Raw genomic sequence first — 22,399 nt, forward strand, 5'->3', positions numbered from 1 at the left:
AAGCGAATGGAGAAAAGCAGAGTTGGTATGTTTGAAAATTTTAGGTGTGCAGCAGCGCCGAGATCCGGCCAAGGACACGGAGAAGATGAAGACCATGTGCCTTTACTTTTTTGGTTTACTAAATAAGTAATCTTGTGTCTTTTTTGACACGTGCTCATCATTTTACCATAGAAAAACTAAAATGTCAAATTTTTACAGGGCTTTTATTTTAATTTATTAGTTATATTTTAATTTATTTTACATTTTCTGTTAACTTATCAATATATTAAATTAATAGAAAATCATTTAATAAAGTTTATATACACTGATTTACATATCATCAAATAAAATATGTTTATTTTGTTTTAATTTGTTTAAACTATATAAAAACAAAGCTTTTATCACTTTATTTCCTGATTCTCAATCAAATTCAAAGCATTTTACTTTATATTTACTTCTCAAATACAAATGTTTGTTTTAACTTTTACCATCAAGACCAAGGTTCTTATCTTTCTTCTCCGTAAGGTGGTACACTACAAATGAAATGGAGTCTTCTTCACTTAAGCCACTTAAACTTTGATTATGCTATTTTTTCTTAAATTTAACAACTTAGGCGGGATCAAATACTTCAAGTATGTTGCTGCTGGTTGGTTCAAGTTGATCACCCCTATAAACTTAATTCTGGGGTGCAAAAGTATAACTTCAGTTTCAACTATTATGGCGTGCAGAGAATTGTGCGTCCATGGTGAAAGCTAATGTCCATGCTACTCTGCTGTCAAAATTGTTCGCATAGTTCATAGCAACATCATCACAATCAAGTACTTGGAATTCTAGACTTTCCCCATTCGGAACAGGAAGATCCTCAAGCCTAATGATCCGTCTATCTCAAGAACAGCGATTGCGTTGCATCAATATTTGTGTAAATTGAAGTTGAACATCCATAAGTAATTCTAGAGGCAGAAGGGAAGATGCAGGCTAAGTCTTAAATAAAAATTCATGGAACATCCAAATATGTACCACCTATTAGTTATAAAATTTTTTAACATTTATAAGATCTTATCATATACATAAGATCTTCACATATACGAATAGAGTAATGAGATAAAACTTTCAAGTGACTTTAATCGGCACTTAGTAAACTTGGTTACTACTAAGTGAATTTTTTTGAAATGCGTTCAAAACGATCAAAATTACCCGGCATCGTCATAGTTAAGTTATGAGCCTTGCAAACGTCAAAAGTTACAGTTTGGACGCCATCTGGTACCATTAGTGCCACACCTTCAAGATCTGAGATTCAATATTTCCTGATCCACAAAATGCAGCATGGAAACAGATAACAAAAGAAATTTCCTAAAAGGCCTAAAACAATTAACAGCCATGATAAAGCACACAACTTTACATCTAGTAACATCTAATCAAAAAACTGGCTAGTTAGTTTTCCCGCTTCATAATCTCCAAGACCTGCAATTCATTCAACAACCGAGCATACTCTGATTTGGCATCTCGTAGTTCCACTTTAAGCCGCTCAACCTGTCATTCAAACATAACATGAACCATCAATCAACTCTCATATTTTCATTGGTAACAAAGGCAGACATAGCTGGAAGCCCAGACGATGCAAACTCGGGTAACTGGTCAAAGGGGGTAAATAGGTTGGTCATTGGTAAGCCTAAACACAGCCCAGTTTTTAACATCTTTTTATAAGATCACCCACTAGACCTGTAAGTGATAAAACCCAACCCAAATTGACCCATTGGGTCAAAACAAACACCGTATGCACTTTTGTATTGGGCTAACGAAGACAGCATACAAGCCGTATGATGTCAAATCAAGTCTGCACACTGTCACATCATGCGGGTCACTTGATAGGGCAAAAAATGGTCATACGGGTCATGACTTTGTCATGGTCACATCAGTAATTTCTTTGTTAGTAAAAACATCATACAGGCCGTTGATTTGCCCTTTATGCAACCTGTATGACCATTTTTTCCATGTCAAACGGACCACATGGCCCATATGACATATCAGTGGTGTTTGTATAGTTCAATCCCATATGATACCTTGTGCTTAAGTTCTTCTTCTGCCTTCTCAAACTCCAAGCATCTAAAAAAGGAAAGAAAAACACTAAGAAACATCAAAGTTGTTATTGCAACTAGAAAAATCAAAATATCACTATGATTCTTGAAGAAAAAAAAATGGTGAAATATACACAGATAAATAAGTAGATGAATATATAAGAATACCCACCGAGTTTTGAGCCTTTTGTTTTCATCTATCACCGCTCCATTCTTTCCCAGATCAGCCTACACATGAATAACCACACAATATTATAAACCCAACAAATAGCTTTCAACGTTTTTGCATCAAATAAAACAAATTTCAATATTTTACCACACGGGTCCCCATCTGGGCATCTTCGTCTCCCAACCTCCTTTTCAAATTCGATCCTTTAAAAACAATCACAAACCGTAAGTGATAAAATAAAACAAGCTAAAAAACTGTATCTTTTATATTATTTATTTATTTCTTATTCACTTCTTACCTTCTTTGAAACCCGGTAGGAAGCTTTTTTTTAATTCTACCGGTTTAAAAATCGAGGAACTAGAATAAAAAGCAGCCTTGCTATTAACTGTAGCTATAAACGGTGCTTGTTTAGCAGGCCCGCCATCAGAAGAACCTTTCCTAAAGCTAGGTTGACTTTCAACATGCTGATGAACAGAATTAAACGATCCTGGGGTAACTGATGGGGGGCGAGCTTTTTTCTTGGCTTGATACCCCTGTTGATAATGCTCGTACCCCTGTTGATACCCAATCAGCCCGCAATGATACTGCCTGAAGTTTTTTTTATATTAATTTAGAATCAAGAAACCTTTTTTTTAAATAACTAAGGAATTGTTTTACCACTTACCAGTATTCCAACGTCATTTCTTTCAAACGGGTCATGAGTTTTTGGAAAAGAGAGGTTTTCTCAAAATCTTGTTTATTGTGAGTCGGTTCAATAAAATTTGCTTCGAGAACACCTACAACAAACAACTTGGTTTGTTACCTATAAATATATAATGTTATAAATTTTTATTTTCTTTAATTAAAAAAAAGTGTATAAACTACAAAATCTTACCAATAACACCTCTGCCTCGGCTGCCACCTATAACTACAACTTGCTGAAATGGTTATTAAAAAAAAGGCAAAAAGTAACCAAATTTTCAATTCAAATTTTGAACTAAGATAAAAGAGTAAAATACGTTTTATGTCCTTCAGGTATAGCAAATTTAAGGTTTCGTCCTTAAATTAAGGAAATAATAGACACCATCCTTTATGTTCAAACTTATTTGCATGTTTCATCCTTTCTACTAATGGGCGTTAGTTTCCCTGCGAAATCCAATTACATGCTTTGCACATGCGGGAATTTTGGCCGTTTAACGGAAAAAACTAATACCCATCAATGGAAAAGGACAAAAAGTGTAAACAGATTTGAACATAAAGGACAATGTTGGTTGTTTCCTAGGTTTAAGGAAGAAACCTAAAACTTGCTATACATCTAAAGAAAGGAAATGCAAATTTGGAATTAGGTGAAAAAGGATGAGACTCATTTACCAGTATCAAACGGTTTTTGTGGTAGATGTTAAAACCATGAACGTTTACATTTGGGGCATCTTTGTCAAATCCTATCGTTGTAACCACTGAACCCTAAAATGATAATTAAATTCAACCATGTTAAAATAAAAAATTTATAAAAGAAAATGAAATATTGAACTATATGTTAACTTAAAACAACCTCAGCACACCCGTCACTTTGGGGTTTATACATGATAAATTCTTGGTGCTTTAGGTCTGTAGCAATATTATGATAAAGGATGACTTTGCCTCGCAATACGATTGCGAAACTGCTGGGTAATTTTAAGTACAAAACGGATAGGTAGGCCTGACATCGGATCAACAAGTCTAGAAATATTATGTGAATAAAATAAAAATGAGAATATATATGCATAATATAATTGTAAAACCTTACACGGAGAGAATAACGAAGGCGATTAGCAATGTGTTGATCAGTTGCTGCCATACGTTTTGCTTTACCATTTCCGTCCCATGTAATACGAATGTCCTGAAGCAAAATTATGTAATTATGTAAATAGATATACGCGTATGCATACATGCATATACATATACGTATAGGGAGTGTTCTTTCCGATACCATTAGTATGTAGAGAACCGCGATAACCGTTTGACATATTCATTTTGCTTCAACGAAAAAGGTAAAACTGGAAACTAATATTTATATACCTCTACCCATTCTTTCTTTGATTTTACAAGTGTAGGAAATATACATACACATGATTTTCAAATATGGAGGTTTTATAAATAAACGAATTATATTTTTAGGGTGTTCGAAAAGATGAATAAACATTGCATTTCAACCATTTTCTTGTATTTTGAATTGACAAGAGGAATGATTCATTATGTTGTTTCTGTTCTCGAAAAAAATGTCTTAAGCTTAGAACCCTCCCTAGTCCCTACAAAACATGTGTGTGTAGTTTGGAATTATTAAAGAGAATAAATAGGATTTAAACCTCAGGATCTGACTCAAAATCAAGCTCCATATTACCATCATCATCAAGCCATAAATTGTATACGATGATTTTCGTGCCAGTATAACCAACATTTTCGAACTACACATCAAAATTCTTGTTATGTTTCAGTAATTATTAAAATTTCTCAACAAAATCAAATGTCAACTAAATCATACTTACTTGGTTCAGTAGCTCCTCCTCTGTAGAATATGGAGACCATTTCAATATGACAGATAGGTTTGAATTAGGGTTTTCATTATTTTGAGCATGTAGAGGATCAAAAGTTTTAGTCACAAGATTATACTCATAGTGAACCTGCAGTTTACGAACACTTTAGATTGATTATCATGTGTTATTTCAAATACATTTCATTTGTAAGCAAAAAAAACCTATTAAAAGAAATGAATTCCCACCATTGGTACTACAATCCTGTCATAACCTTCTCGGGTTAAAAATGTATATGATAAAAGACCAATACTTTGGGTTAATGTCCTGACAATAACAAAAACAAAGCACTACAATATAATTATAATGCACATTGATAAATAATAAATAAATTGAAGTATTATTGGTGTTGAAAGTCAAACGTGTCGGTTAAGTGACGGCTGAAAACTATCACATCTGCTCCAAGCCTCATTGTGCTGGTCTTGAAACCATTTCCATCTGAACGCGTCTACAAGTCAACCAATCAAAATGAACGGACAAAATAAACAACAAAAGATAACAAAAAAGATCGGATATCAAGAAAACATACACTTCCCAATTGCAAATTGTGACTTCTTATCTGAAAAACCAAAACTCAAACAATGGCGCATTGCTTCGGGGTCCATCCCACTCCCATCATCTAAATTAAGCAATAATAAAGCCTAGCGTCACAACCCTATATTTAATATACATATATATAGGGTTTGAATCTATTCAGAACTTCCAAATAATTTAAGAACTTTGAAAAGTCTTACCATCATTTTATTTATTATCTATTTATTTAAATATTTAATATTATTTGAGGATAGTTTGTCATGTATTATTTGTGCTATATGATTATTAAATATATGTAAATTAACTGTTACACATACGCTAACTTTTTAATTACATATATGTAATCATAAAATCACAGATACGAATCATAATATTACAAAATGACAAAACTATCCTCAAGTAATATTAAATATATAAAACAAACAAATAAAATGATTGGTTATTAGGGGTTCTTGAAGTTCTTAAAACTTTTTAGAGTTAAGAAGAGATTCAAACCCTTGAAGCATTTTATATATTATATATGCATTTTAATTGAAATGCTACCTTGAATTAGCAAGGCTGTGCATCCATTTCTTGGGTTAATTGTTTTGTCTATATATACAAATTTTGCATTCTTTTGTATCTACAAGACACAAAGCACGGCAAAACATAGAATCAAAGATCATCATAATACAATTCCCAAAATAATAATAATAACAATAATAATAACAATAGGAATAATAAAGACCAATACCTCATCCACAGCATTGTCAATAAGCTCTGCTATTGCTGCAGATGCAAATTAACAGAATTTAATTATTAAACATGTAAAAACTTGCAATTAAATAAAACAAAAGACAGTATTAAAAGATCATCAAAATACAACATACCACCAAACACCCATTTGTGAGAAGTAGCATTCGTGTGAAGGAACTTCGGGTGTATATGTAGATAACTAGAACCCACTGAAATGCAACAACCATTAAACTAAAATGCTGCAATACACAAAATAATAAGCTTAAATAATATTACTAAAAAATCAATACATTTGGTTGTGGACTTAGGGGTAAGATCGTCATTGTAAGCCCCGGCTTTCCAAAACTGTCTACAAAGCGGTGCTGCACAAATTGGTGATGTGGAACAAAGATTTGCATCATCTAGTGGTGATTGTTCTTGATCCAACACACTAGTGCCACTGTTTTCTTCATAATGCTTAGATTTTTGTTGGGTATATCGGGCCCCATGTGGATCAGTTTCCAACTTAACCGCGGTTGTATCCCCTTCAACTTGACCATAATCACTAAAAAACGCACCAACGTCCATCTATATTATTTCATACACTGCAAACCAACAAAGAGAGAAAGCACAAATGATGAAATACATCCTTTTATAGAAAAATTTGAATTTGGAAGGTATTGTCAAATCTTGGAAACTGAAATTACCAGCATGTAACTGATATGAAATAACTAAATTAACGCGTAAATTAATGAAATTCATAATTCACGCGTTTTACAAAGAAAACAACATAATCAAACAAACAAACGTACCCAATAGAAATGTCGATAAAAGCTAAAATGTCTACATAAGCTATTGGTAGCGCCCAGAAGAAACAAAATCAATCAAAATGACTAAATTTGGGTAAAAGCCGTAAAAGTCAAAATCATGGTCAAAGATGAAAGAATTTTGGTCTGGCAGCGTTTGGAACTACCCCCAATACCCGAGTGAGTCTTCCAGAGACGTGATGTCAACCGTCCATACTTATTTTTACTTCACGTCTCACCGTCCATGCTAATTTTGACGTTTTAGACCTGACTCACTCAGAAACACCATCAAGAAGGAAAGCAAAACTCCTTTTGAGTCAGGTTTCGAATTTGAGACCATAAGACCCCAAGTCTTGAAAATATTCTACTATTTCACTTGATTTTATAACCATAATGCAAACTGTTTTTTTTCCCAAGAGTGCCTTACGGGATTTCACCCGTCCTCACTTATTTATTTGACGCTTTAGAGCATTCCCAGCAGAATCTCTATCTTCATGTCTATAATTACGCTAAAAACACCACCTTTCTCTCATCTTTTCAATTAAAATAATATTTTTTTATGATTTTATCATTACTTTTTCTCTTTTCTCCACTCACAACCACTTTCGATAAACATTAAAAAATTATAGAGCGAATAGTGCTTCTCCAAATTTACACATCATCAAAAGTTTATCTTTCTGCTCCACTCACAACCACTTACAACTACACTATATAATACAGAGAATCCACTCACAGTATTACGAAGACAATATATGAAGGACCTGCTAGGAATACTCTTAAGTCTGACTCGAAAACCCCTCGAGTAAAAAGCAACCTGGCTACCACTAAGCCATAAGCCCAGGGATAATCATAATTCATATAATTATGATCTTATTATGGAAATAATACCTTCCTAAAAAAATGATTGTCTCAATCAATAATTAATTAACAATTAGAAAAATCACAAATTAATTAAAATTCTTTCATATTTAAAATTTATTGATTGTTTATTGGATTACATCGAAACAGAAGGCAAGCGGGCAACAAGCTGGCGGCCGCTACCCCTTTTTGAATCGCAAAAATTGAAAGAAATAATCAAGTTCAAACCGAATTATATATTCAATTCAACAAAACACCAATAAAGAAAGATCAGATACCAATATATGATATGCTTATGTGAGAGATGACGTAAGCACTGCAAAATGGGGGAAACGCAAAATTAGGGTTTCAAATCAACGGATGCATGCAATGGAAACCAAAGGTCTGATTGTCGATTGCAACCGGTCAACTAACCACCGGCGGAAGAGTGTGTCATGGAGAAAAGGTAAAGGCATGCATAAGATGGAGGCAAATATGATGTCACTTTTAGAGATCGTGGGAAATGCAATCTCTAAAAGTTTATATACCCGGTTATACGTTCACTTCGATAGATTTTTCAATTCATGTTAGTCAGGCCCATTAGGGTTTCGGCCCAATCTTTTCGTATTTTTTAAAATATAGTTATAATATTGGTCTCTAAATCTAACCGTTTTTTTTTAATTTAAAAAATAGTTATGTATATACTTTCTATTCAATGCCAATCATACCATGATTTTTTAACGGCTATAACTTTTTCATACGTTAATATTTTCTAAAAAAATTATACCATAAAAACGAGCATTTTATTCTCTTTAATTTGAGTATGATATTGTCATACTTTTTTTAATTTTAAAAAGTTAACATGTCACGTGATTTCCAGTTAGAACAGGTTAATACAAAAAAAAGGTTAATTTGGTTCGGGTCGGTACGGGTCCGAGACGAAAGGGATCAGGTTAGAACGGTGTTGAGTCATAATGGGTTTCGTGCCAAAATGAGTTGGTTTAAAAATGATTTATTTGAAATTACTGTATATTATAGCTTTACTTCTTGATTTTCGTTATTGGTTACACGATGCCATTGTTTATATGCACCGAGGCTGATAAACGTGTGTTCAACAATAAGTAACATGCGCAACTCAATCTTGGTAAGCGCCCCACACTAGTAATCGGCTTGAATTGCGTGTACGGTGTTGGTTAAGCATGTTTAATGCCGATGACATGCATTCCAGCACTACTTACGCGTGTCCAATCTTCGCTTACACGCATACTGTCTTTACATGAGTTGTGCGTTCATTTTCAGGTTACGTGCAACCTCTCATCAGGTGACATATGTAGTGACACCAATTATGCGTTCAATGTGGTGTTTCGCGCACACCCCACCGTATTGCATGGCCCCCAACTAGTAAAGTATAAATCAATAGAGATTTCATAGAGGATTATACATAATTTATCAACTATTTATTGTGGTACGATGATAATAATTACCAAGGAAACATAATTATGTTGGAATTTCTAACCATAGAAATGATATAACAATAAACTTAAACTCTTAACTAATATAATATAATCTTTCTAATATTTCATAACACTCTAACGAGGAAAGATCGAATAATCGAATATTTAGATTGAAGCTGAAAACAACTAGTATTTAAGTATAATAATAAAAACATACGTAGAAAACAAACCCATTGTACAAAAAGAATACTTATGGCGGCAAACATCAACATTGGATAATAGATATGGCAGCAAGAGGTGTGACCTCAAGCCTATGGTGATAGAAGTTACGACTTCAGTAGCATGAACTACAATATGGCATTATGATAGGAGCTAGAATGTAACAGTATAGTAATTGCCTAATAAATAAAAGTAAATAAAACCTTTTAAAGCATTCTCATTCTCTTCACCATCCCTATCTCTAAATTACACTAAAATTCACTACTTTTTTTATATTTTTTTCAATTAAGCAATACTCTTTTTTCAATTATCATTATTTTTTCTCTCTCCTTCACTCACAGTCATTTTCAAAAATATTAAAAAATTTATAGGGTGATACATGAACTTTTCAAATATACAGAAAAATCGCAACACTTTCTCTCTTCTTCATTCACAACACCCAAAACCACTATCTAAATTATAAAAACATTCCTCTCATATTTTGATGGATGTATTGAGAATGCTCTAATATACATATGTGTGTGTGTGTATGTGTGTGAAGAGGATCAAGAGAGAACTCATATTTAGAGAGAGAACTATAAAACTACTAAAGAAATATTTTTAATTTAATTAAAAAATATTTTTATTTTTTTTTTCTTTTACCATTCTTATATGTTATTATTCTTCACTATAAAAATAATAAAAATAAAAAATAAAATAATAATAAAAAAACTCGTTGCAGTGCACAGATGCAATACATCGACATTTTTTATTGCATATGTGCAATAGTGCGTATTTTATGTGTGCAATAGTGTTCAATAACATATATGAAATTTTTTGTATTGTATATGTGCAATATTGTTATATTATATAACACATATGTGCACTAGTGTTGTATTACATATATGCATTAGTGTGCATTGCATGCAAGAAAAAGTGTTTTATTTGCATATATTCAATAATGTGAATTGCATAATGAAATTGTGTCGTATTAGATGCAATAAAACACTATTTTATATATGCAATACGCATTATTGCACATATGCACTACATCGACAGTTTTTCTTTACATCGACATTTTTTTTAAGGAGCAATATCAACATATTAGAGGATGAGACGATGAAAGAAAAAGAAACTAGAAAATATTTTTTTTTAAGTTAAAAATAATTTTTATTTATTCTCTTAGTTCACTTTCTTTAAGAGAAGTTCTCTTTAAATTCCATCCTTATGTATGTGTGTGTGGTTTTGTGTATTTATACATCAAAGATCATTTCAATGAAACATAATCAAATCATATATTCTAGCGTAGATAATTACAATAAACCTTAACTAGTGTTGTTTTATCTGATACTCCTCTCCAGACTAAAAAAATAAGTAAAGTATACGAAGAATATAAAATATTGAAGAAAAAACTACAAAACTTAAATATTAAGAAACTTTGTGACGGCAAGAAACGAAGACGAATAGAAAGCCATAGAAGTGGTGACAAGATGCGTGGCAACAAAGCTATGGTGACATGAGAGTACGAAAATAAGAGCCGTGACTATGGTTATAAGAAAGGATGGGATAAAATTTAATATATGTGTGTGTGCGTGTGTGTACAATCGTCCCCTGGGCTGGTCAAAATGGATAGGTATAGTAAGAATGTCGTCACACAAAGGGTGGACTCCATTGTATAGACCTCACATGCCGTGGATGACTGGGAACGGCTAGCCGCCATTGTCTTACAATGGATCTATGGAACGATCTCGAATGACTTATTAAACACCATCATGAAACCCGGGAGCGCGGCTTGCCTTGCTTGGGAAACCCTTAAAAATGTCTTCCACGACAATCAAATTGTGCGTGCCCTCCAACTCGGTGACAAATTAAAAAACTTAGGTTAATGAAGATAATGCCACTGTAGAAGATATCTATATTCTTTTGTAACCACTGTCAGTGATTTAACAACTAGTTAACTAATTAACCAAGTGATACTTGCTACCTATGTCCCTATACAATTAGGGTGCGTCGCTAGTGTTGTTTGACTGTTATATGTAGTGAATACAGTTTGTGTTTGCGTGTTGCGGCGATGAATTAAAGCGGATTAGATTCACATCTGGTTACAATACCATAACTAAACAAAAAAATAGTCAACACAAAAAAAAAAAAAAAAAAAACCCATGCGTTGCACCATCGATGTGGACTCGGGTTACGGATCCAGAAAAAATGGCATCACCCATACACAACATATACCTAGTTTAAAAATAAAAAATCCGCGTGTTATGGCGGTAAACCAACACGAACCGGATGGTATCAACGGTAACAAAAAGAAACGTGTGCCTAGCGGCGGTGTACCAACGCAGATACGATCAATATCGACGGTATCGAGACCGACAGTGAACCAACACGAATTGGACGGTAAGAAAAATTAAACTTATATATAGTTATTATAGGTTTTATCATATAAATTTAGCAACTACAATCATATATATGTGATTGTCTCCTTGGTACTAACCCATAACCCATGACATTTAAACTTTATATATAGTTCATATAGATTTATTGTACAAATTTAGCAACTACAATCATAAAGTTATGTTTCGAAGTCGTATGAATTCACTGGAAGTCTAGAGAATTTCTATGGTGAATCCGTTCTCAATTGCTTTTTATGTCCTATAACCGCTATATTTATATATAAAGCTTATCAACATCTTTGGTATAATTAATCGTATATTTATACCTCGTCAATTCCCGGCTACCAGCCGGTTAATAGTAATATTAAGAACAACAAAAGACCAGCTATGAGAAGGCAAATATTTTTGGGCCGAAGGCGAAAAATGTTTTGGTATTAAAATGAGTATTTTGTTGGGTTTAAGCAATTTAATTTTTAAATAGGCATGCTTAGTCATGATTTAGGTTGTGAAAAACCCTTTTGTATAAAATATGTTTAAAATGAAACTAAAACCCATAACTCTTTGGTTGAAAGTCACACCTTTTGCCACTATGCTAAGCTAGTTGTTATGTTTTAAACATTAGATATTGTTTTTCATAAAAATACATATACGTATTTTTTAAAAAACAATTTGGGCCTAGAGAGTTATCGGCCAGGGGCTGTCGACCACCCAGCCCCCTAAGGGCCGGTGTTGCATGAGACCGATTTCAAGAATAACATAATACCTAATAAATTCGGATCAAATGTTTTACCTATTAATACCAGTGACTTGACTCGACTATATGTAACTCGTGCTCACCGCCCATTGAGATCACCGTTTACCACCGGTTGGAAATATAGTAGGATAACACCAAAGTTAATGGATCACCATCGAAGTATATAATTCTCACTGCTTGTATTTGCTTCTTTTTCTCAAGTATCATTTGACACCCGTATTCGTTAAGGGGATTTGAGAATTATATATGTGCTATTTTATATAATATATTTGATGGCATCTTCTCTCTCGACACATGCCAACCCATTATGAATTGTGACAACATAGTACCTTACACTAGTGGCAGAAACTATAAACGTGTAAATCCCATTAATTTTATGACGTAGTAATTTGAAATAAACACTACATTATTATACAACACTTACCTATTATTTGTTTATAAAAATTTTTATCAAAAAGAATCATACGTGTCACTTTTGGATTGTTCCTCATACTCTCTCAAGCCATGATTTTTCTCGAGTCTTTTTATACATTTGATCTGAATTCACAGGTATGTGTTTCACCAAACCCAGATAATCCTCAAATAGGTTATAACATCTTATTTATTTGTGAACTTTTTTATAATCAGACAATAATTTTTGACGGGCCATGGGTCTCACCAAACCTAGATAGCTCTTAAACTGGTTATATCATCTCATTTACTTGTGAAATGATCCATTAATCATCAAACAATAATTTTCATGGGTCATGGGTCTCACCAAACTCTGATAGCCTTTAAACCGGTTAAACATCTTATTTATTTGTGAAACTCTTTATCATCAAAACCTAATTTAATTTCTCTTCTCTACCACCTACCATCGTCAACCTCCCCTCTTATGCATCAAACACCATGGTCACCTACATCAACCGCCCCTTTTTCATAAAACAAATATATGTGTTCATGTTTATTTGTTTTAAAAAATCAACATATTCATGTTCGTTTATGTTTGTTCATTAAACATCTAAAAAACATGCACATCTCAATCGAAAGAGCCCAAACGTTAAAAAAAACAACTAAGGTAACAAACTAATATATGCTTATTAAATCAAAAGAAAACTACGTTAAAAAATAAAACAAATTATTATAAAATATAAAATAGCAAAACGATTAAACAACAAAACCCTAAATAAACCCCCGTAACACGAGGGACTCAAAACACATGTTATTATAACAACCGATTATTAACTTATCTTAACATCTTGAACGGCGTTGATAAATTTAAAAGTTCATTAAAATATCTTATAAATTAATTGGCCTTTTCCTGGTTAATGTAACATTCGTTATTTTTCAAACCCGAAAACCCGATCCATTTCGAATTTTCGGCTTTTGTTTATAAATATATATATCTATACTATATATGATATAAAACTTATGGGCAAATTAAGACGGTGGATTTTAAGGGTTTTACAATTGTTTAAGCATATGGTACAACTCTTAAAAGGGGCAAAGTGGTCATTCAACATTTAAATATCACGTGTCTTACATATTTCTCCATGATAGTTACAATCTTAGTCCCTTTACTTTAATCAAGTTTTTGTAAATTTAGAGAATAGTTACAAAGATTGTTATATGTCATAACTTTTTCTCCATGTAAATTTAGAGAATATTCTCCATGATGGTTACGTGTCTTACATATTTCTCTATGATAGTTACAATCTTAGTCCCTTCACTTTTAACCCAACTTCCCCCACGATTTTTAAACGCTTATAACTTTTTCGTATGATAATATATTTTTTTTTTTAAATAATTGCACCATAAAAACAAGCGTTTTATTCTCTTAATTTGAGTATTGTATTGTCATTTTAAGTTATAAAAATAACATTTATAGTTGTTTGTGGTCCAGTTTTGATGGTTTTGAATTAAGCCGTGAGCCAAATTATTAATAATGGTATTTTTGTCGTCGAAAACTGAAACCGAATCGTTGAAAATTGAAACCAACCAAACCGAATCATTACCAACGATTTGGTTCTGATTTGGTTTGTTCGTTGATAATAAATTGAGTTTAAAATAAGAATAATCTAAATATACTAACAAACGATTTTACGGTTTCAAATAAAACAACAAACACCCATAAATGTATTACGCGATTATCAAAGTCTGTATTTCCCGCTGCATCGTGCGGGCACCCGTCTAGTATACACACACACACACACACACATATATATTATAATATTCTCAAGTTTCGTTTCATGTAACGTTCGTTAATTTTTATTTTATTTGAATTTAAATTTGCATTTGCATTCGTTAAACCGACCCGGTTTGTCGTTTTAATGTATTCTTGTCATCTTTATCGTTAACATTATATTTCCGATGATTTACGTTTATCGTACGTTCATTTTCTATTCGTATTAAATTATGAGAATTTACGATTATCGTTTTTCGTTTTCAATTCATTTTGTGTGATCAACGAAAGTTTAACGTCTTAAAGTTAAAACAATTTGTAAACTATGCGGGTAAAATATAAAAATATCCAAGTTATATAAATTGTATTTCATTTAGATCACACCTCAAAGTTCAAGGACTAAAGAGTAAATATATTTTGAAAACTGATCCATTTTAATAGTCAATATGATCTATTTAGTTATCCATACAATCATATGCTATTTTCGTATATAATAGCTTTTCCGAAAGTTATTTAAATATATTAACCATTACTAATATATATAAACAAAATTTATAACACATTATTTTTCTTTATTCAAATGTCGCATAGATAACATTACTTATGCATAACCAAAGTACATTTTTTTATTATTTAATTATGTTACATTGTTTTTACTTAGTTTAAAAGATTAAGGAAAATACATTCTTACTACACTAAAATTTTGGTCAAAAATTCTTTATGACGATAATAAATGTGTTTGAATATAATTTGTAGGTTACAACTTAATTTTTATGATCAATTAAATGCTTTGAATGATATTTATGATCCATTAAGTATTTTGACCAATTTAATTCAATCGAAACACCTTTAGCTCAATTCACTTATAAATAGAGCTTCATTCCTTCTCATTTTCTCACGACTCATTTTACAAAAGATTATTGTTATTATCTCATTTTGGTGATTTTCATCTACTTTGATTTATTAAGTCAAACCGTGAAGTTTAAGATTTCTTCTTTTATTATCTAAGTTCTTTTTCCGGGTATGTCATGTTTATAGTTTCTGCTTGTTCGGGTCGTTTAGAACCTAATGTTATATTAAAATTTATTTAAGATTAGTGTTAGTTAATCAAAAATGAACTTGGCTCGCTTATGCATTTATTCTTTTCCTTTATTATGTTAATCAAACTAAATTGTAATAAATTATAAAAATCTTATTAAAACAATTAAGATTTCTTTAAATTAAATAAAAATAATAATAAATTTATTTTACCAACTTTCTTCCAAAAACCAACCTTTTCATAACCGTTAAAGTTTTCGTAAAACTCGTTAAATATAATATTATATCATAATTCTTTTGCCCAAACTTTTTCTTTCATTAATACGCTAACATAATTCGGAAATAAAATTATAGTTTAAAACATGTGCTTCGTAAATATAATAGCATTATCATATTAATAATAAATTATTAGTTGAAATAATATCTAAAAAATATAGTTCGTTAACTTTAAATCGGTAATATTAATTCTTTAAACTTTGATTTGTTAAAACTTTATTTCGTTAGCTGTAACACCCCGGCTAAAGCAGAAACGCCTGAGTGTGACGTACAGATTGCTCAAACACACGTGACACTATTAGGTGACCATAATAACATTATTTCATTTAAATCATCATGTAACACAAGTTTATCAAATAATACAAGTTGAAACAATAAATAAACAAATGATAAGTTGTTTCTTTGAATATCCTATAAGCATGTTATGTGTCTTCTAACTTTCATCCGTGTATCTTTACACCTGTAACATATGTATAAAATAAAGTTAGCTATGAACATAGCTGGTGAGAGTCCCACAGTTTGATATAATACGTAAAAATCATACAATTCATGGACAAGTGATAAACGAGCAAGTAAAGTCCTTTCCAGTTGGTATCAACCAACGTACTCGGGTAATCGCGCAAGTAAGGTCCTTTCCAGTTGGTAACAACCAACGTACTCGGATAATGAGGCCCTTTTCCACTCGATACAAATGGACCTGAGTGCAAAGGGGGGCGTATGATCATACTTATTGAGGCTACCACGTGCAAGTAAATTCGAGCAAGTAATCAAGTAACACACAAGTCCATATAGTGAATTGTAGTTTGTAATCGAAATCGTAATACTTGAATTTGTAATAGATACATATGCTACCCCAAAATATGAAAACATTTAAAAGGGGGTTATGAGAAACTCACCTCGAAATCGAAGACAAATATTGCAATATAACTCGAAGGCACGATGACGAAACCGAAGTAACCAAAAAATGTGTTAAAGGATCCAAAACGATTGAACCATAAATGAGAATAAAATACAAAAATTTAAAGACCAACTAACGGGATTAAATTAACTTTGGTTTTAGATATGTTGCACCATTTTAATATGTATAATTTTACTATAACGTTTATTAGCATCTTATGGTATTTTATATTATAATATTATATTTGAGCTTTAACGGAATCTTAACGAACTATAGTTTAATGAATTAAAAGATAACGAATTTAAGTTAACAAAATGAGGTTAATGAATTATAAATTAACAATATAAGTCATCTAACAAATGATTTAAAGTGTAACGACTAAAAGAGAACGAATTTTTATTAACGAGTTAACGGTTTATTATTTTAATATTATAACTTATATGAGGGTAACGATATTATAATATAGGATTTTAAATGGGAATTTTATCTCGAATAATTATTAGTATGTTACCGAAGTAAAATTAAAGCTAACGAATTAATGTTTACGATATAAAAGCGGACGAGTTAAAGTGAAGGAATTAATAAATTAAAGTTAATGAACTAATATTAACGATTTAAAGAGAATTAGCGTAAATATTATTTCATCTAACAATTTGTTATTAACATGGGGATTTTATTTGTCTTTACAAAGCCGGATTAAAACTAACGGGTTTTAAAGCTATAAAGTTAACGGAAAAATATAAGTTAATATTGACGGGTTTTCACAAAAGGAATAGTTGGTTTTGGGATGAAAAATTGTAAGATTTATCTATAATAAATTTATGTAATTACTTTTATTAACTAACAAATAATTTTATTTATTTAAAATAATTTTTAATGATTTATTATGATTTTTAAATAATTTAATTGGTTTTTGATATAAATAAAATGGGTTAAAAAAATACCAAAAACAAACAATTTCGCTCTGCCCGAGTTCGAACCCGGGTTGGCAGCTTGATAGAATGATTGCTTAACCACTAGACTAAACCATGTATTTGATATGTTAACAGAAATAACAATTTATATACAAAAGATACAGGTTCATCTTCTTCACAAACCCTAGGATTCAATTCTTCAAACTGGTTTCATGTTTGAGTAAATTGTGTTAGGGGTTTAGTTAATCGGTTTAAAACTATTCAAAATCATATAACAATTACCCGTAATGGAGACGGAATGATGGTGAACCATGGTGACCGGAAAAATGAATATTGACGGATTATTTGTAGATTACAGCGGGTATATTGGTTTAAGTTGAAGTTTGGGATGAGTTTAGATGGTGAGTTGCGTCCTATATATAGTCCTAATTGGAGTGTGGGTTGTTAAATGCTCGTAATTTATTTTGCCGGAATTCCGGCGGTTCTCACGGGATTGATTCGGTAATATTCGGCCGTTAAAACACATAAAGATTGATAATTTATGTAATTCGTTGAAATCTAAAGTCTTTACAAAAATAAACTGGTCAAAAGAACGACATTTGCGGGTGTTATTAGCTTGGCCGGAGCCGTAGCCGGTGCCGGAATTTCTTGGCCGGAAAAACGTGGGCATGGGGCTGGGTGGGGTTTTCTTATACTATTATTATATTATATTATTATTTAATATATTTTAAATTATTTGCAATATGGCCCTTCAACTTTAAGTTATATGAAGATGAAATTTAAAGTATATTTACATATTAGACCTTAAACTATGAAATGCTACAAAAAGGCATTGAAAGTTATAATAGATTGGATATTTTCCGTACTATACCCGTATAGTTTGCGACTCGTTAAATCTTTAAACAAAAACTTTAAATATCGGAGTTACATTTATTAAACAAACTTAAAAAAAAGCAAACGAACAATAAACCTAAATCCTCGTGAATATTATATTAACGACGCACGTGAAACACGAATACAATGAAATGACGAAATAGTTGGTTTAACTAATACGAATACGAATAATAATGACGGCTGTCACATAATATACTCGAAACGAGACTTGATATATATATATATAAAACAAAACCGAAAATTTAAAATGAGTCGGGTTTTCGGGTTTGAAAAGTAACGAATGTTACATTAGCTTATAATTCGTTAAACCATTAAAGTTAACTTTATTTGATTTCGTTAGCCATTATAATTCATTAGCATAATTATTTTCGAGATATGAACCGTAAATACCATAAATTTCATATTAGCATTAGTTATAATATTTAATCATTAAAATTCCGTTAAGCTTAAAAATAACATTGAAATAATCTATGCCATAAAATAGTAAAGTATAATAAAATACTACTTTTTCCCAACAAATAATTAACCCGTTTTATCCTGTTAGTTAGACTTTAAATTTTCGTATTTATTTTATTTATAGTTCGTGAAGTTCGATTGCTTCGGTTTCGTTTTCAGCTTTCATTGCATGTTTATCTTCGATTTCAAGGTGAGTTTCTCACACCCTCTTTTTACTATTTTTACATTTTGGGGGTAGCATATATATCATATCCAACCCAACTTTTTATTATATTCGTTTACAAAACTGCGATTCATATCATGGACTTGCGTGTTTACGTGCTTACTTGATTATTTTCTTAGCTCATGGTTGCCTTGATAAGTATGATTATACGCACCCATTTGCACTCAGTACAATTTTGTTATGAGTGGAAAAGTGTGACAATCGTCAATTTCAGGTTAACTCCGTTAACTCAACTCCGTCAATTCAAACTTAAGATCACTGAATCTATAATGCACACTTCATTACATTTAAACTAGGGTTTAAATGACGCTTAACACTTACTACATGTGTAGTCTTTCGGGAATTGCACCGAAACGCAAACGAGTTGACGCAAATGATTGGTGAATAAACGAAAAACGTTAAAACAATAATTATGTGATAATTAGGTGTTAGACTTATGTGTTATGTGATAATATTGGTTAAAACACTAACTCAAGATGTAAACAAGATAGTTTAAGCTAGATAAGTAATACTTAGAAGTTGATGGGCCAAAGTGTAACATATTATTATTTATAATATGTTAACCCTAACCTCTACCCCATTCCCTACACAACCCCGATCGGAACCCCCCTTGGCTCCTTGGCTGCCGTCGACATACACACACATACATACCATCAATTTCAACTTTTGATTGAAGATTAAGGTGCTAGGAAGGTATAATCGACTATCCTATGCATCCTTTATACTTAATCTTGACTTTTATTGGGTTAATTACAAACCCTAGATTCCGATTTTTATATGTTAGTGTGTTCATATGATTTTGTTTGATTTGATGATGTATTGATGATGATTTGATAACTAGAATTGATATTGTTACATGTTAATTGTTGTGTCTTTGATTTGAGTTCAAACAAAAACCCTAATCATGTATGTAATGTGTAATTGATGTGCATGGATAGTGATTGTGGAGTCTAGAGTGTTATATGAATGATTTGTGGTCCATAGATAGTTAAATTGTTGAGTTTGGATGCAAACAGTTTCTGGACAGATTGTGTTGTTGATGTTTGATTGACTGTAACGGGGTGTAAATATGAGAATTGGTTGAGATTATTGATACTACAGTGAACTAGGTTGAGTCTAGTTTCTAAATAATATAAATTTGCAATTTTTGGACATGTAAAAGTTAACTTTTATGATTTTACAAAAACGTTGTGCAAAGCTGAGCTGTTAGACCTGCTGTTAGGTTGTTTTGTAAATATTATATCCCATGAACTACGAGACCAATTGGGTTGGTTCCACTTCTGGAAGTTGACTTATTGAGTTAGAAACCTAACCCAAGTGGTCTTGCATTTATTGGATTTTTCGTTTAACGGGAATTTCAAATAACATTCTGTTGCGCATGAATTTGACTGTTATGAGTTTGCTGTAATGATTTGATGATTGTGAGAAACCTATGTGGAATAAAAATATAAGAAAATATTCGGTGAGATAGTACAATCTTTCAAGTAGAATTTCTGTCTCGGTGAAACTAGCTGCTGAATTTTGTGAAAATGCATGAAACATGATACTTGCTATATAATTGTTATGTTTTGACCAAATTGCCCTTGCGGGGAATAATTGCTAATTGATTGTCATGATTTGACCAAATTGCCCTCGTGGGGAATAATGGCTAGTTAATTGTTATGTGTTGACCAAATTGCCCTTACGGGGAGTAATTGCTAGTGATGTACTTTATGAATACATGACACGTAATTAATTGCTTACACATGTAACGTATCACAAATACATTTGTTAAAGTCACACACGATTCACAAACGAAACACAAAACATGTTATGTGCATAGGTATTATGTGCCGGGTCTAGAGACTCGATAATATTCCGACACTTAGAAAAATCTCTTTGTTGTTTTAGAACGCTAGAGAGAGTTTTTCTGTGACGCGCATCTTGGTGAATTATTTTGGGAATACTTCGCAAACAGTGAGTTTCACTTTCCCCTTTTTAAACTTTTTAAACGATTTTCACTTGGGGGAGATAACATACTCCGAAAACGCATTTAAGATTTTGTTAATATAGATTATATATCACTTGTAAAGACTAAGTGGCAAACGCGTTAACTAAAGTCCTTCATTCACATCGAACCGGTTAATATTTGGATAATAGCGAGTCACTGTTGAGTAGTACTACTGGGTTTGACAAACCCCACCCAACGCTAAACTCGACTGGAGGTCGAGTGGGTGTAATCTTGGCTAAACACATACCATGGTCTGGATGACCTGTGGCAAGGCAAATGATAAACAGTCAGCTTCGGTGTCGAACACTTAGTGATACTTGTTTTATAGGCTAGCTACCTATAGATATATAATTGACATAACACTATCTGGTAACGCAAAACGCTGTAACGCAAAACGCTGTAACGCAAAACGCTTAACGCAAAACGCTGAACGCTTTATTTTATATAAACTTGTGAACTCACCAACCTTGTGTTGACACTTTTAGTATGTTATTCTCAGGTAGCCGAGGCGGGCGCGCGGTATAGGATCATGCATTGCTTGAAAACGTTTTTGTTATGCAAACTATTTTAAAACTATTATCATTGGGTTTAAGTCATCCTGCGTGACGCAACATTTATTTTATGGTTTTTACGCTTCCGCATTTAATTACCGTAAACGTTTTCATGGTTTTGAAACTTTATTTTTATGGTTTGATTATAACTAATGATTCCGATCCTGTTAGTTCACACCCTCTGACGGTAAAACTCCGTTAGTGGATTTTGAGGGTGTGACAAAAAGGGACCCCCGATCCAAGTACATTGGTTGTTATCGACTGGAAAGGACATTGCATGCGAAGTAGTTATAATTTTCAAAAGTATCATGGAATTGCAGGATTTTTATGTACTTATATAAAAAAAACTTGCGTGAACCCACCAACTATTAAGTTAGTTGACCGTATTTTATGTATATGCTACAGGTACCGTTAGTAGAAGATGACACACGGAGAATACACTAGACTTAGGTTACTTACAAATGGGCAGAGTGTTATTTGTATTCCTTATTGTAAACTTGTGTACTGTCACACCCCAACCTAAGGCGGAAATG

At 32.1% G+C, this 22,399-nt stretch overlaps 1 protein-coding gene across 1 annotated transcript; it reads right to left on the reverse strand.

The window, feature by feature from the left end:
• Positions 1-1,291: 1,291 nt before the first annotated feature.
• On the reverse strand, positions 1,292-6,631 carry LOC143619661 (protein MICRORCHIDIA 6-like). The gene is made up of 19 exons (XM_077091541.1): positions 6,332-6,631; positions 6,176-6,250; positions 6,040-6,074; positions 5,850-5,928; positions 5,302-5,391; positions 5,135-5,210; positions 4,961-5,039; positions 4,728-4,862; positions 4,548-4,646; positions 3,989-4,081; positions 3,755-3,901; positions 3,575-3,666; positions 3,098-3,150; positions 2,888-2,999; positions 2,522-2,811; positions 2,374-2,426; positions 2,227-2,282; positions 2,040-2,082; positions 1,292-1,509 (listed from the first exon to the last, which is right to left on the reverse strand). Exons 1-19 carry the CDS (start codon positions 6,606-6,608, stop codon positions 1,411-1,413), a joined length of 1,983 nt encoding a protein of 660 aa, XP_076947656.1. The 5' UTR covers positions 6,609-6,631; the 3' UTR covers positions 1,292-1,410.
• Positions 6,632-22,399: the final 15,768 nt, after the last annotated feature.

The sequence above is a fragment of the Bidens hawaiensis genome, unplaced genomic scaffold (genome assembly GCF_021521415.1).
Source record: "Bidens hawaiensis isolate Kalapana, Puna unplaced genomic scaffold, B.hawaiensis_p1.1 tig00002477_1, whole genome shotgun sequence".
In the NCBI taxonomy this organism is placed as follows: domain Eukaryota; kingdom Viridiplantae; phylum Streptophyta; class Magnoliopsida; order Asterales; family Asteraceae; genus Bidens; species Bidens hawaiensis.